At 36.5% G+C, this 17590-nt stretch overlaps 1 protein-coding gene across 1 annotated transcript in view; it reads right to left on the bottom strand.

Annotated features, from left to right (window-relative positions):
- The window catches only part of tfap2d (transcription factor AP-2 delta (activating enhancer binding protein 2 delta)), a 125320-nt gene extending 112097 nt beyond the window's left edge, over positions 1-13223 (bottom strand). Inside the window, exons 1-3 of the mRNA XM_043687491.2 lie at positions 13185-13223; positions 12296-12793; positions 9470-9530 (exon numbers count right to left, since the gene is read on the bottom strand). Of these exons, the coding sequence (XP_043543426.1) occupies positions 9470-9530; positions 12296-12793; positions 13185-13223 (598 nt within the window). The remainder of the gene's footprint in view (positions 1-9469; positions 9531-12295; positions 12794-13184) is intronic.
- Between the last annotated feature and the right edge of the window lie 4367 nt (positions 13224-17590).

Raw genomic sequence — 17590 nt, 5'->3', positions numbered from 1 at the left:
GTGAGATACTCAATAGAGCTTATGGAGACAAAGTCTCTGTGAAATGCTGCGAAATTGACACTTTGTGGATTTTTTGGTAAAATTCATCCCGTTGTTTATTTACTGAAATGAATACAGAAAATTCCTTGCTGGTCCCCTCTGAATTCAAATACTGAGAACTCACTTATTAAAAATAATCTTTAGTATGCACAATTATGAAATGTTAGACAATTGCCTTTTGCAATGTTTGCCACTATAGTTATCTCCTTTTACAGAAACACTCTTGTGATTAACATTCTCTTCATTGAAACTTTCTCATTATGCAACGAAGTCAGGGTCTTGACTGTTACAAACCTATGTACATAAATACCTATGTCCCAAACGCACTTCTATGAATCCATATCTTTAACCCATCATCACCCTTGCAATAGCTAGTGGGGAACTTTACTGGAAGACCTCTTTCTCACCTTTGCTTTCTCAGTTCAGCTTGCCAAATTATCATCCTAGCCAATAGCCGCAAAGAGAAATGAGTGGCCGGAGGAGGTTAGAGTCCTTGATGTGGTCTCCAACGATAGAGAGCAATAAAGTTCAACATTGGGAATTTGGGGGAGGTGGTGTAGAGCATAGTCAGCTGTAAGTACAGCTTAGAGTGAGAGATATTGGGACTCAAGAACAAGTCAGTATCAAGACAGTTGAGAGTGGGGTACTGGAAAGGCACAGCAGGTCAGGCAGTATCTGATGAATGGCTCACCTGCTAGTAAGTGAACTTAGAAAGATAATGGAGCTAGACTCTAGAAAACACACTGAACTAATTTTAACAGTTGCTTTTGAGCAGCAGAATAGAAAGAAGGAAATTTTAATTTGTGATAACAGGAGTTGGAAATCTCTCTCTTTCCCTTCCTTATTCTTTCAGAATCTCAGAAAACAGCACCTGTAAACAAAACAGCTTGGGAAAACAATCTTCTATTAAGATTGCAAGGTATCTACAAATTCTGCCACTGTTACAGAGTAAAGTCAACAATTAATCAACTGTGACCTCCATCTTAAAATATATCACCTCAAAGATTCTCATGACTGCTCAGCTGCATAACCTTATTTTTCTCTGTCTGGACCAGATACTCTCCCTTTTAAACTTGTTACCTGTGTTTGTGTGTGCAAATATTGGGGCTAGTAGTAAATAAAATGCCTCATGCTTTTACTCAAAAAATCTTGGTAATTGGTTCCTTCGTTTTCAAGCAAACTATGTTTTAATTGAAGTTTGACTGCTCCATGCTGAAAATATTTTTTTTAAATGCCTCTCAGCAAGAGGTGTTTCAAATGACTGATGTTGATTCTTCCTCACAATAACAATTATTGTGACCTCTCTTATTGAGAAAGACAATTGTATGCTGCAGCTTGACAGCAACCAGGGACTGGAAGAAGACTATGACAAAACTAGGGGGCTTTGGTTAGACCATACCTACAGTCTGGTGTGTAGTTTTGGTCTCCATTATTTCAGGAAGGACAGACATACCTTGGAGACAGTGCAGTGCATGTAAACTTGATTGGTTCTTGCATTGAATGGATTGTCCTTCATGAGAGATTGAGTAAATTGTGCCTTTCCTCTCTGGAGTTTAGGAGAATGCAAGGTGCATTTATTGAAACATATAAGATTTTCACATGTTAATAAGTGAAATGTTGTCTCCCCTGATGGAGAAATCTAGAACTTGGGGTCACAGCCTCAAGATAAGGCATCAATCATTTAGGACTGAGGTGAGGAATATCTCTTTATTTACTTGATTATGAATCTTCAGAATTCTCAACCTCAAAGAGTCATGCATGTTCCAGCATTGAATATGTTTAAGGATTGAATAGTCAGATTATTGGCCTTTCTGGAAATCGAAGGATTCAGGGAATAGTTGGGGAAGTGTAGTTGAGGCAGATGATCAAATTAAAAAGTAAGACAGACTGGATGGATTGTGCGGACTACTTCTGTTGCTCTTTTTTAAGCCAAGCTTCACTTTATATCTGACCTATAGTGATGATAAAGCAGAGTTTTGTTCCTGTTGAATTCAGCCTTGCTTGGGATTGAACTCAAGAGACTTAAAGACAAAGGAGCAGATTGTTAACTAATTGCACCATTGAATCCCAAAGCTGTTGCATGTTAGAGCAATGTAATTCTGCACTATCACCCACCTCTGAAAAGTACAATCAGTTTACAATGAAGAAATCCTTTCCCTGAAGAACAAAACTCCAAATATATGTATTTGCAAAATTATATATATTAAATTGCTGTCATAACACATAAAAAGTGAATTCACTTTCTCATGTTTCTCTTTAACAATGTGTTCTTTTCAATGAAATCCACTGGGGAAACGACAGTCCCTGTTAAGCTATGACAGCTATGTAACAGAAATCCCTCCCCACCAAAAAAATCCAAAACACAATGCAGAGCTTTTTTTTTTTACGGCATACTGTCATTTCGTGGACCATGGCAACACAGCATCACATAGAAATAACAATATAAAGGAACAATGATTTTACTAATTGTTTTAAAAACTGAGGGGACGTCTCTTGGACTTTTATTTGTCACAGACATAGAAAGAAATGATCAAAATGCATGTCTATTATTTTAAGCAAAGCTATGACAGTATCTAAGGGTTCACATTTGTGATTTCATTTCCAATGACAAGCAGTCGGATCTTTACAGTGTAATTTTAATATTATTTAAAGACATCAGGAAGAGAAATCTTAACTGTGTTGTATTAAACAAAGCACATTTTTGTTTACAAAAATATGTCAATTGAAAAAGGACAACAGTTGCATCTTTATAAATTAATTCACAATATTCAGAAATACCTAACACTTCCACAAGGAACACAATAAATGCACCAGATTATATTAAGTTGACTAAAGCAATTTGTGTTAATGAGGGAAAATATTATTTGGGAAAGAATTACATTCTATATAAAACTATTGCCATGCAAATAAAGAATTCTAATATTCGAAGCTAAGATGGCAGAAAACACTTTATTTTATATTTTAATATAATCCATTACAACTTCCATTTTAAACTAATGAAACTGATTTAGTATTAGATATTTAATTACTCTTAACTAATTCTAGTCTCTCTTATAGGTTCCAATGTTTATTATACCTAGGCAGTCTACCTGATAATTCTAATTTTTCTTTGGATATTTTTTCCCCTACTCAGGTTATTAGGCTTAGTATTCATGCATTATTAATACATTACCTCATAAATGCTTTAAAATATTGTAGTTTTTTAAAAAATGCTTCATCTCATGTATTTTCAATGCAGTGCAATTAACTTAATCAGAGATTAAAAGTCTCCATGAGTACTAATCTTGACAGGGATGTGTGCACACAAACCTATAGATACAAAGTGCCTCTCAGGTATGAGGTCATGAAAATCACATTCACTATTTAAAAATGTGGTCTACATTAAAGTACCTGCATAAATGACTAAAATAAGTATTATTCTTTTTCTTTGAATGGAATTGTGGTGGTGGCAATTCTGTTGATCACAATATAACTCCTAACATTTCCTTCATTCTTGGAATGCACTCTTCCTGTCTTACACGTATGATGTCTTTGTATAAGTGACATCCAGTTAATTTATTGCAAAGTTGTTGTTTATTGTTTCATTTTGAATGATTTTTAAACTTTATTATCTTAAAAGTGAAACCTGGATCCTATGTGTTAATCAATAACATGTTGAATTGAAAGTTCAATAAAGAAAACAAACTTCTGAAATGTTTAATTAACACTAATATGAATAAATCCTCCATTATCTTTAAATTCAAACAGGTATCAGAAAATTGGCGTGTGCATTGTATTGTTGGGACATTTAAATCAAGAATTCATATATATTTTAAGAAAATATTCAAGTCATATCCTGATGTAATTCTTGGAATTGAGATTCTTTTAAAATTCCGTAATATGCAATGAGAATAGAAAATAAGGTAGAGAATTTTTTTATAATCAAAATATCCAAAGCATATGAAAACATACTACTATTTAATAATCACCAAATCGAATCATTTGATTTGTTTTCTTTGCTGTTAAGTTCTTCTATTTTTGAATAAATGGGAAAGCTCCTTGAATTGTGTGTCCTCTGTCAAATATTGGGAAGACAATTTCAGTCAGGCAACGCATGAACATGAGGCAAATTCACATCCATTCATCTTAACTAGTTTATAGAATGAAACCACACACTGTAATCAATAACACATATGATTTCTAAAATCTTTACTCCAATATTTTAAAAATTGGACATTGCAATATTAAAATTGAAAACAAGCAAGACATTCTGAATATTTGTTTTTAAAACTGAAATTAAACTTTGTAAATCAAATCAGATCTGTGTTCCTTTATCAGACAGGAATAAAAACAGGTATAACTACAATAAATACTTTGAGTTTCGTAAATATTCTTAGATTATAAGTGACATGAGTCTGAATTTAGATTTGATTTGGCATTGTTCCATGACTAGGCATATAATTCATGCTTGGAGTGATTTCACAAACCAGCCTCATAAAGTGCAGAGTAGCAAGCGGGGTTCAACTCATATTAATTCCAAAAATGTTTTGATTCAAAGTAGTTTGTATTTTATGTTGCCAAGAGCAATCGAAAAGTGCTATTGCCGGCAGTCTGGTCCTTTTTGCATGGCCCAGGGGCTATAGTAGTGTTTAAGCTGCTGAATTTGCCTGGGGCGGCAAGCCTGAATGATCACAAGACGAATCAGGAGCTTTTTTAGGAGTTTGCCATCAAGATTTCAAAAAAACGACATGGACCAAATGTCGCTTTGTTACCCTTATAGCAAAGATGTTGGAGTATAGACCACCTAACATCTCTTATAGCTGCACAACAGCAATATCCTTTCGAATTGCATCTGCTGTCAAGTTTCATTTCTGTAATTTAAAACAAAAGCACCTTTCTTAATTAAAGATCCTAACTTAAGCCTGATCAGTTAGGGTATTAGAAAGTTGAGATGAATTGTTAGTACCAAGGGTGATCAGAAAGGATGCGACTTCAGTAAATAGGAGATGGTTTTCTTTTGAAAACAGGAGATCTGAATATTCATCTAAGTGAAGCACCAGTCCGTATGAACAACATTAATATGATCTCTACTGAATTTGGTACTCAAAAATATTAACATATCAAAGCAGATGCCCCAGGCAAGAGAAGCTATCGATACTGGGGCACTATGCAATGTAAAGATTATTGGTTCTGATGGTTGGGAGAGTGGAGCTGCAGGCTAAACACTGCACACCATTAACTGAAAGTGATAGCAGAGGGATTTCAGCTTCAGTGCAATACCACAATAATACCAAGTCTTTACTTTTAAAATATAGATTTGGAATAAGTGTAGAAGTTTATTTTCAAAATTACATTGCAGAAAGGTAACAACTCAAGTAAAAGAAACTAAGAGAAATAGCAATTCAATATTACTTCAGTTAAACCAACTCAAGATATCTACTAGGAGAGAGAAATGATTGTTTTTTAACCTATGTTTTATGTACCATTTCTGTATATAATAACTGAGGACAGGTGTCTAAATGTCAGTGAACAAAAGTAAGATAGTATCTTGTGAGAAAGGTTCCAGTTTATCTTAATGTAATAATGCACATGTTTAATTTCCTATTCTACTGTATTCAATATAATGATGACAGAAACAATACATTTTTTTCAGACAGCTGGATGCCTTAGACCTGGATATACTTGTTGTTAGTTAAAAAAAATCTATTATCCAAATAATTAGAAAGCCCATGTTTTGGATTCTACATTGTCTGGAAATTTTAAACAGGATAATGACTTCCTCACATTCTTTTTCATGTGGAATGTGCACATTTGTCCTGTAGAGGAATATTTAAGTTAACCTAAGTTAACCTAGGTTCATTTAGAGCATCAACATAATTTAGACTGGACCCTTTTTTTCTGTGGCTATTTCTCCTTTTTCACCCCGATTCACATTATAGTTTAGTCATGAATGTCATGCATGAGCCTCTTACATGCCCAACTACTACGAGAGATGATGGAAAATCATCTGGGCACATGTTTGGTATAGCAATAGCTTAACTTGCATTGGATATTTGTTGTATTTTAAAGGTATGAGAAAGTTTTGAATATATTACAACATTCCTTAGCCACAAAGAACTGAGTCCAAGTCAAAGACAACGTTGTCATGTGTTCAAGAAGTAAAGATGGATGAAAAAAGGAATGGATGTCTTTTGTATTTTTCACTGATACCTTCTTCTTTCTCATGTACCACACAATCTTAATAATTAATCAGAAGGTACCAACGACCTTTCTTCAATGGTTATTTAATTTTAAGTCAGTTACTGGGTTAACAACCTTCATAATTCTTGCAAGAATTATGCTTGACAAGAAGTACAGCTATTCTTTCAAATGTATCTCTGACAAATACTCCAACACTTCTTAAAAGTGATTATACATATTTTTGGTGGGAAGTAAAGATAGAACATGACTTTATATAACACCTGTTCTGGTTCAAGATCTCAAGCAAGTATTCTGTAATCATCGTTGTAACGACAGAAACATGACAGACAACTTGAACAAAGCATGGATCTACATATGACACTAATCTAATGTCTAAATAATCTGTTACTATAATGTTGGTTATGGGATAATATTGCTTGTCCATCCTTGAGGAATCCTTTGGTCTTTTTGTATAGTTTCATGGGAACCTTAAAATCCACCTTAGAGTGTATACGGAATCTTTGTTTAAGATCTCATAAAAGATAACACCTCTGGCAGACAATAAATTGTGTAAGTGGTAGTGAACAATGGTCATGCCAGTTCTTTGAGGAACAAGAATCATGCAGTCTCTCACTTATTTTTGTGAATGTTGGATTGGAAATACCCATTCTAGGTAAAATTAAAGATTTGACTATGTGTTTTTAAAAATCTCAATGCTCCTCACGAGATTAACATAATGCACTAAGTCCAATGTATTTCAGACATTGATAGGTTCAGCTTAGGTGGTTTTAAGCAGGTATGACTTCTCTCTTTGCAAGATCACAGCTTCCCTACACTTCCTAGTGAGTACAAACTGCACCCTGCCTCTTTCTGATTACAGAGTGGACTTCCAACATCTCACATATTTCAGTCTCATGACCCCAAAGAAACACAATCTCGGGAATTATGGCATCAGCAAGACACCTATGTGATTTCAGGTCTTAGAAAGCTGTCTTTGTGGATAGAAAGAATACCGATTGTGCTCTGGGGCGCCAGAGTGTACAGGTGCTTCAAACAGAATCACATTCCCCACTCTCAGAAAGGCAACTCCAAAGGGAGTTCACGATTCTTGGCATTGATGCTTGACTTTATTAGCATCCTCCCTTCCCTTTAAAACAACTTTTCGGAATTAAAGCTAAATAGCACCCAGACTTGCTGACCTTTCAGGAGTGATTATTCTTTATTGTCAGGTAAGATAGTCCAATAGTCCAAAGAAAGCAAGCGAAAAGATTAGTCTATTTGCTTGCGAACAAAACTACTAAGGTTGACTATTAACTTCCTGGTCATGAAAGTCCTCGTGGAAATACTAAAACGGTTTGATGGCCTATTTTAAATACAGCATGTGATGTTTAAACTAAGATAGCACCAGGGTAACGCGCATATCAGTGAAGGACGCTTAGAATTGATCAGCGCTGTGCATTCACACTTTCTGATCGGGAACATAAAGAAAAAAATTGATCGTGCGTCCCACCGGCTATTTTGATACACTGAGAATGAGATGATTTCACAATTTTCAATAAAAATACGAAGCACTGGCAAACATAACAAGTCATTCTCACTGGAAAGGTGCCTGTGGTTAAGGAAGGATTATAGCGATGGGGCCTGTTTTGAGCACCAACTGAGTGTTTTATTCTACCCATATTTCTGAACACATCCTGACAACAATCCAAAGGTTGGCGTGCAATGTAGATAACGTGATTGACTTTTGGAATAATGGCATTTAATCTGCACATAACGCATTTCAATCTCACGAATTGATTGCAAACGTTACTTGCAATGAAAAGTCGTTGTTTAAAAGTCTGTGGAACTAAATACTTATTATTATTGGTCGGATCAATAACAGTTCGAATCGATTAGAATTATTTTACGCGTTGTTAAGAGCTTAATATTTAACTTACATTCCATCCTACATTAGAAGGTATATGTGTAATATTATTCCTTTAAACACAAAGTTCTATAATTTTCAGCGGACTAATTTGAAAACAAGAAATTATTTTTAGATTCAAATGTGTTGACGAACATTACGCCAAGATCCCTCCTCTGATCAGCATTTTATAAAATTCCATTATAGGCAAAGTGTCAAAGATTCAATATTAAATTAAAATTGCAACTTTCACAAGGCGCAGAATTTGGCTGTCCTAGGCGCATATTTCACGACATTTTTAAGCACTGCGGCTCTCTGGTTTTATTCAATACGTGGGGTTTGCAACGAGGAAGTATAAACTAGTTCATTTCACCGCTCACAGAGGAACATAGATGCTTGTACAATCTGGGAAAATCTGTTTTTCCTTTCAAAAATAGATAAATTAAATTGTCTTGTGATTCTGGATTTGTTTAAAATCTCTGCTTAAATGAATAAGTTAAATGAAACTTATTTTCGTATTTTCCTACGAATTTGTCTTGTTTTTAACTGAATAACTCTCCACACCAAAGCGGCGGCAGTCAGGCAGGACCACCATTTCTGCCCAGAACGCGGTAAAGATTTGAAACGTGTCCAATCTGGTGTCACTTTGGGAAACTGATTTCTTTACAGGACATGCCCAGATCCGGGGGGGGGGGGGGGAATTCACCTACCCACAATTCTGTACCAGTACCTTTAATGTATTCTAAATATCTTTTTTTTGATAATTGGTATATGAATATATCGATACCATTTTCTGGTGTCTCACAATGGCGGAAAATGAAGGCCAATTAGTAGCTACGCAGCAGCAACCAACTCTTATTTTAGCTCCTCACACACCGATATGTTTGAGTCTTTTCATTAAAGTAGAGCCATGTGCCATTTCCCAATTGCAGTTATTTGAAGACATGCACTCGCATCAGGTGATGCCAATGATGTTCCCAACTGGGTTACAAAAGTATTCAATATGAGGCAAGTTAACTTGAAAGCAAAGCACATGCGTGTGCAGACAAAAGGCAAAAGAAAGCCACTTATCAACTGTTTAATATTCTCCGGTTATTATTCAAATGATGCCTGATCGGATTGTTAGCTTTATAACATTCTTGGTTCCGCTTTAATTTCTGAGAGTCCGAGCAAGGCAAACGCGAACTATAATTGATCAAGATCTCACCCCGTACTCTAAATGTTTTGTTGTTCCCTCTACCCCTTGTTACAGTATTCCGAGGCTGATACAAGGCAACGCGCTCTGGATACACGTGAAGGCCGGTTCACTTCTGAATGGTTTTTATGACATCGCCGTCAAGCACCAAAAAAAAGAGACAAATGATTTACCTCTCCGTATTACTCCGCCTTGACCGTTTAAAACTAACCCACATTGCGCCTCCACTGTGTTCTGTAAATCAAAAGACAAATGCGAGATAAGGATGATTGAATTTAAAACAAAATGAACATCCTGTCATCACATTGTTTGAATAAATCTGACAGTGTTCACGTTGATCCCAACCCAGAAACGATTTTAACAAGCTTATCCTTTTCTGTTCGAATTTGCAACAAAAACTCTTTTTTTTTGCATTCTCAAACAGCTGGTTTTAAGGTAATTATTGAAGTATCCCTTTATCGGGAAAGATTCCTTGTAAAATATGTCGATGAAAACCATACAGCAAACGTGTTTGAATTGCATTCCTGCATTATTTCTTCACTTTTTTATATATTTTAGAATATATAATGTATCTTTGGGCCAAATGAATGATTTTTAGTTCTATTAAATAATCCTGGTTTGCTCAAGGTACAATGAGTTTCGGGATGTTGGCAGTCAAATCACAGTCAAATACATAAATCCATGGAAACTCGAACTAATTTAGCTATTCTATTTTCACTGGAATTACTTTTCCCATATTATATTTACATATTAACGATAAACAGTTTTATTCTGTTTACACACGAATTTTCAATTTCTCTACCAAAAATATAAAGCTCTTTACCCATGGAGAAGTTTGAAAAGATTTGAGGGAGAGGTGTCCCATACTAAAGATCGCTCGAATTGGCCTTGTTCCCTTTTCCCTCTCCTTTTAGTCCCATTGACGCGCTCTTGTAAACCTTTAGAAAGTTGCAGCCCTTTCTCTTATGTTCTGGGGTTAAAGTGATTATAGAATCAATATATAAAAAAAATCCTAGATCAAGCATAAATTAAACTTGTGACGAGGAAAAGGTGTGACAGTTTCTTTTGTTGAGCATAGCAAATCTTTTTAGGGAGCTCAAAGATGTATCTACTGGCTAAAGAACGTTTGCATCTGTTCAGCTGTTTAAGCAGTCTCCAGTCAATTTGAGTTTAGCACAAATTGGCGAGGAAGCAGACCTAAAAGCTGGAAACAAACGTTTTCTGCCGCTGGACTAGGCAATAGGACGAGAGGAGCCGAATGGAGATTTTAATAAACACAGAATTAACCCGAAGACCAAAATCTTAGTCGAATAACAAACATATCTCACTTTCATTGAGTGTTTCATTCGATCCTTTATTTTTCTTGCACACACATGCTCTTTAAAAGAACACAAGAAAATAACTAGTCTGGTCAGATTACATTGCATAAGTAAATAGGTGGGTGACATGAAGTCGAAAATTGGATAAACTACGGTGCACCCGCGCATTTCATTTTCTTATTGTTTCTCGCTTGCAAATGCTCTAATCCTTTCTTTTTAAAAAACCCACGCTTTGTGTGAAGGAAAAGAACCAAAAATGTACAAGTATAAAATTGAGCACCAGACGTGCTGGGCAGAGGAAAAAGACCATAAAGGGGGTTTAGTTCAGCAGAATGCGTTGCATTGAATTAAGATTTTCTGAGACCCAATTTGAGAACTTCTCTGTAATGAGGCCACAATTCTGTTCTCGGCCCTGACACTCTGCTATTTCATTTACCGTCCTATCCTTGGTAAACGAGAGGGGGGAAAGTCACGTTTTACGGGCACTAATCGTCTTAATTCCCTTCTGATCCAAGAGATAAGGTTCTTTATAAAATATATATACCAACTGAGCTGAAATACGGTGTGTCTTAGAGACAACTGCCCATATCACTGCGACGGGTGAGATATCAAGCAGAAGGTTTTCAAAATCCTACTTTTAATGAATTGACCTTTAAGAAAATAGGAGCACCAATTGTGCAAGCGGGAAACAAGAAACAAAATTAACGTGAGTATGAACTTCAAGTGTTACAAATTAGACATGCATTTTTTTCAACGGCGAGAAAATGATAACTTGCAACTCGTTCCTGTGATTCGCTATGTTTAAAGTAATGCCAAAAATGTAGGCTCGATTGTAAAGTAACGACCTTTTAAAATAGACAAAGGAGTTGATCTAGTTTTTTCGTGAAATAAAATCAATCACCCTTCCCTTTAGCCTTTGTTTTGAAGTCGCGCTGTGCTGCGTTCAAGTTTATTGCCTTCGACCGTTTTAATTTTAAAATGCGATTTTCAAACAAGTCCATTTCTATTTGTGCTGGTAGATTCGGAAAGTTACTGGAAGGCGATCGTACAGCAACGAATGACGACAGAACAGCTAAGATACTTGTGAGTAATAAGTACAATTTAAACCAGCCAAATGTATAATTCAGGTACAAGAACAGCATCTCTTCAGTTGAGCAACCTCGGAACGGCCGATATTAAATTGCGAAAGGAAATAGTATTGCTCACATTTTGATTCTGACTTATTTCTGTTTTGTTTACACTCTCCACGTTTGGCGGTGAGTAACTGGACGACTTCCAGCAGAGAGAAATCACAGTTGCTGGTGCGCTACCAAAAGGAACTTTATTCAAGTTACAATATTGCCTTTGTTTTTGTTTAAGGTCTGGACAGTGTTACAGAACATACTTCACCCATAATGGCATATTGCCTTCTAGTTTACTGGTTAGAAGCGACTTTAGATTGATGGCCGTAACCTTTGTTCGCTTCGCTCCGTTCTAAAACACCGAGAGCAGACAAAGAACATGGTTAAACCATTTCTATGTTTCATTGAGGGGGTGGGGGGGAGAGGACTTTATAAAAACGGACTTAAAATCTACGAGGTCTGACAAATGATGCTGTAAAGAAGAAAAACGAATTCATGTTTTCTTATTGGGGATTTTGTATTTTTGGAACTGCTAGATGATGATGAATGCTAATTTTACCTGTATATCATCAGGTCCCGGAGGCGGTAGCCCTAGGTTTGGACCTGGCAGAAGTCTTTGGTCTGGGAGCATACTATATTGGGAGCCATGGCTCATCAGAGACAGATCGTGTCGGCGATAAGCTTCCAAGCACCCCAGCTCTCTCCTCTGCTCATCCAGGCAGGAGGACTTGAGAGTCCGGGCGTTGTGAAGGTTGATAAAGTCTGCAGGTTCTCCATGATGGATCTGCTGGTAGTATTGCTGGGTATGGTGGAGGCTATTCAATGAGTAGGCATCTGGGTTGACTGCCGGGTGGCTGTGCTGGAACTCATAGTGGAAGGACTGGTGGTGCAAAGGGGTGTACTGGTGATTTGTGGAGAAATAAGGCGAGGTAAAATCGGTTCCATTCGCCGAGTAGGTTAAAGGGGATGAGGATGAATAGGCGACTGTAGAATTTGCCACTGACTCCAGACATCCCAGCTGCATCAGACGATAGCTGTTTGATCCATCATGACGTATCTGAGAAAAAGAATAGAAAACAAATCCTGTTTGTCATTTATTATACCTTGCAGGTAGATAAGTGCGATCAATCTGCTCAATCGCTCAAACACTAAAGCCTGCGAGAAAATACACCACAAGCGCCTCAAACCCGTCCATCACCAATGGGAAAGGCTCAAATCCCTTCCAACAATACACGGCGGTTTAACTAAATCTAGCTACTTAACTTCCCATCTTTTGGGGGATAACGCTTTCCTTTTCATTGTGGCAACTGTTGCAATGCATCGAATGGCATCCTCGCGACAGATGTCATAACGAATAAATTTGCTCTTGAAGCCGGGAGAAACATAACTTTTAATTGATTACCACAGATTTAGAAATGTCATAAAAATCACCAGCAGAATAAAAATACCTCGGGATCATGGACGAGACCCGGGAACGCTGCTGACATTTTTCAATCCAGAAAGACGTTCAGTAGGAGCAAGGTAAAAAAAACCACTCGATTTCTCCCCCAGAAATGATATTCTCCCTCTATACCCAGGAAGAATCCATCTATTCCGAGCGAAATAACGTTTCCTCTGCACAAAAGCAACTCCCTGTATCACATTTTGTACTTGTCGGGTTTTTTTTTTCTTAACTGATGGCGTAGGTCCCTTGGTAATATATAAGTTTTGAAAATTAAGCATCAGCATTGAACTGGGAAGACAATAGACAGAAGCGCTCCATCCCAGGAGACGCGGAATAAATATTGTATCTTCTCCTCATCACAGCCGAGCTTGCTCGAACTTGCTAATTGTACTGGGGAGTTTTTCGTGCTTTTTTTCCCTGTTTTCTCTCCGGTAACGGCGGATTTGTGATACCTAATCTTGTAAAGCTTGTATTGCAATTTTCGAAGACATGAGGGAAGGCGTGATATATTATCGGATCTGTGGCATACCTGCTTAACGTAAGTAGAGATTTCACCCGAGATAACAAAAGAAATCTGGGACTATTAAATTTGCACCATGCCGAAAGATATTTAGACAACCATTTTAACAGGAAAACGCCCAGTTTTGTTAGGGCTGCTGATAAATGTGACATATCGAAATATCTGGAACTCGTCCACTGCACAATGAAGGCAATATATAATTTTTATTTTCATTTTTAGGAAAACAGGTTTGTGTTCAAGCAAAATACTACGTTTCATGGTTTTAAAACAAATGATAAACTTTTTTAAAAAGAGAACATTTATACAAGGCCAAAACTCAGCAGTATTGCATATATTTAACTTTGTTAGTTTAATTGATTTTCTAACATGCAAATAGAAAATAAATGTTATTGGTAAGTAATTTATGATACATTTCGATTGTTCTTGTTCACATTGACGTTTTCACATGTATCCGTATTTTTTAAGATCTCAAACACGTTTGACAATTATAATTCGCTTTTTCTAATTTAGTTCTAGTTAATACAGCCACTAACAACAAGGAATTCATGCTTGTGGTGGTGAACATCACTGTGTAGCTGTTGTAAATTTTAAGAAGTCTTCGACCAACTTGCAGGAACTTTTTCGTTTTGAACATATCAAATGGAATTAGACGAAAATAAAACGTGGTCTTTCTTATTACTGTGTGCGAACAGAGTAATTGGACGGGTCGACACTCCCATCAATGATGACGCAGTTATTAAATAACCCACTCTGCTTAAACTGTTTCAGTAACTGCCGCACGAGGGAGATACTTTTACAATCTCTGGGTTAGAGTATTTCAGTACATGGATGCCTGAGAGTTGTTCATTCTGCTCGGGACAAAAGCGCGTTCTCAAAGCAGATTTTTAATCGGCTCATTTTACTAAACTTCCAAGAAAAAGAATGTCCTTTCTTAAACCCTGACGTTCAACAATATGTTGTAGTTCATTTCTGGGTCAAGCTTTTCACTAAGCATATATCTACAAACTGTTTTCATTGCATCTGATTTTCTTTGATAAGTCTGTGTCGAAAATAACACACAGTTTGCTAGAAGCCTGGACAGGTTCAAGACGAGGGTGCATGCCCAACGTTTCCTGATCATTATTAAGTGGTGCCTGTGCAAGACTCAGAAGTGGGATATTGTGCTTTAACGAACAGCAGGCGATCTAACATTAAACTCTGTGGAATAATAAAACCAAGTTTTGGGCATGGAGTTCTGCCAGACCACTTGTCTTTGCTCATGCAGACTAACCAGAATTGTCACCCTGGCCCCTTTTCCTTTGTGCAAATCGACAAAGGCACACGACTACTATTTACCTCCATTGTGTGAAGTCCAAGTGTGATTATCCAGGCGTGAAAAAAGGTCAGTTTCTTCCCCTTCAACATTTCATTAGCTCTGTTGAATGTACTTATAATTATCTCCACATAGAAGAGAAACAATCAAAATAAGAAAGGATTCTGACATAGAAAACAGCATTTCCATTATCATATGATTATTGGTTTGCGATACGTACACATTATTGTTCAGTAAATATATTCCACAAATATGAATGCATAAAATTGGTGTTAATAAAGTTCTACCGTTTACACTTGCCGCTTCATTATTTAAGTTAAGGGTTATTGTTGATCTAGGTATCGGCTATTTTATTAAAATTAAATAAGGTATTGTTTATGCTTTGTCTTGCTTCACTCCATGCATGGCCAAAATATCAATTCAGGTTGTTCAGTCATCTTGCGGTGTAAATTGCGTGCACCCTTATCAATAGGTGTCCACTACTGATGTTAATAACGCTTAAACACAATCAGACAGGAACGTCAGTACTCCAACATGACTGAAACGGTCGTTCCCAGCTGTCTGTCCGGGTATATAAGACTTCAGGGAAAGACACGTTGATTTGAGGTCTAGTAATGTTGAGTATTGGTATACCTGTATCTGAGGATGATGTAGCGTAGGGCACGGCACGTAAGCAAAGTTTCGAATCTTAGAATGCCAAAGTATTTTGATTTCCATTATGGAAAGATTTCAGTTCTTGGCGGTTCACCCGGAGAGATTCTGCCTCTCAAGTTTTCTCAGAATGAATGGAACGGCTCCAGAATTGTCTGGTTTAGGTGTTGGTTACTTGGGGAAAAACAGAATCATCACAAAGATAAATCTTAGAAATTTAAAGAAAGTTGCAATATGTTGATGTAACTAGACGGCCTTGTTACTGTATGAAAATATTTTAAAAATATGAATTAAAATGTAAATGTTTTGTTCCAGTAATTTATTTGCTAATGGTCCCAATTGTAAATTAACTCTTACACATATGATGCAGTAGTTAGGATTTAGCTGAAGAATAGCATACAGGTTAAATTGGAATCCAGCCAGTGATAATGTAAAACAGAAATAGTTTTGAAATACAATTATTTAATTTTTTTGGAGAACTTTGAGAAGTATATCAGTATCTTTCATTACACAATTACAGTAAGAATTTACAAGAACTATAAAGTCTAAAGCTACCATAAGAGTATTGTATATGCACATGAACCAGTGTGTTAATGTATCCTTTCAATTCTTCATTACCACTTCATCTGGGCTCAGATTCAAGCTTAGTTGTGTCTTTTAATAAGCGACATATCATCTGAAGAGACTATTACATCCTTCAGCAACGCACTTAATTACCATTGCAGTCTGCTGTGTCAGAGACGTTTTAAATTTGGCGGGAACACTGTACTTAAACGAAAGGAAATGCAACCCAGCGCAAGTCAGACATATCAGTTATACCATATGCACCGTACTAGTCAAATATTATGTTCCATCTGTTGATAGTTCTGAGATCCCCCTTTGCACTCATGGATAAACAGAAATATATAGTTCTTTGTGTATAGTGAATGGCTCCAGACGTGTAGCAGTTACGGTGTGAATAGTCTTGGTCAAATAGCTTTTGTACGGGTACATGGATTTTTTTTTCAAAAAGGCACATGGGTGCTATTTAGCATTGCAAACTCGGATAATTGTAGTTCGTAAACCTTTTTTTGGTCGCCACATTTCAAAATTACTCAAGGCGACGTTCATAGCCTGCTCATAGAAAAAATGGTAAAGACAACAAGTGTTACAGCCATGACTTTTTACAGTGAACAAGTTATTCAGGAGCCAAGCGCCAATTGATAATTAGAGAATAAAGATAAAAAGCAATATGCAAATTTCATGGGTTTGGTAGAAACAGACTTTAAATCATGTTTGCACCTGTAAACATTTTACCTTTACATTTGCAAATGCTAATAACAGTTCAATAGCAAACAGTTGATAAATAATAGGATACAAAATATGCACAGAGCAACGGTAGAAATACTCAAAACAATTAAGATTTACGTGAGGGTTAAAGTTTGGTGTTCAATTTTCCTAAACGTTTCCATAAGATTACTTTTTTTTTCTAGATCGGATTCCATTCATCAACTTGTTCTACAATGCATAAAATCGTACGTTTTCTTTCAAACAAAACGTGATGTTTTAGTGTTTAAGTTTGTAGTTTCCAAAAAGCGTCCTAAATCGGAGGCCAGTTAAAGTTTTGCAAAGTTTTATTAACATGGTTAACCTAAAGTGCACTGCATTGACATTAAAGTGCACCCTAGGTCAACCATTATGGTCATTATAAAAATGGCTTATAGTGCCCAAATGTCCAATTAAACATTTTTCCTCTAACCTGAGTATTAACGTTTGGCGTGTGTAGTGTTTAAATACAAACTGACGCTAGAAAGAGACATATGGGTTTCCGCAGTGAACTCAGTTCGTCTGTATTACCAGATCATACACGGACTTTAGAAATTGTAACCAGAAAGAAGCAAATCTGGAGGCAGAGCGATTGTAGGTGTACAACTTTGTCTAAGCTTTC

This window comes from Chiloscyllium plagiosum, unplaced genomic scaffold (genome assembly GCF_037043375.1).
Source record: "Chiloscyllium plagiosum isolate Xiang-an unplaced genomic scaffold, Cpla_swu_hap1 HiC_scaffold_3, whole genome shotgun sequence".
In the NCBI taxonomy this organism is placed as follows: Eukaryota; Metazoa; Chordata; class Chondrichthyes; order Orectolobiformes; family Hemiscylliidae; genus Chiloscyllium; species Chiloscyllium plagiosum.
This window is presented reverse-complemented; position numbering and strand designations above follow the sequence as displayed.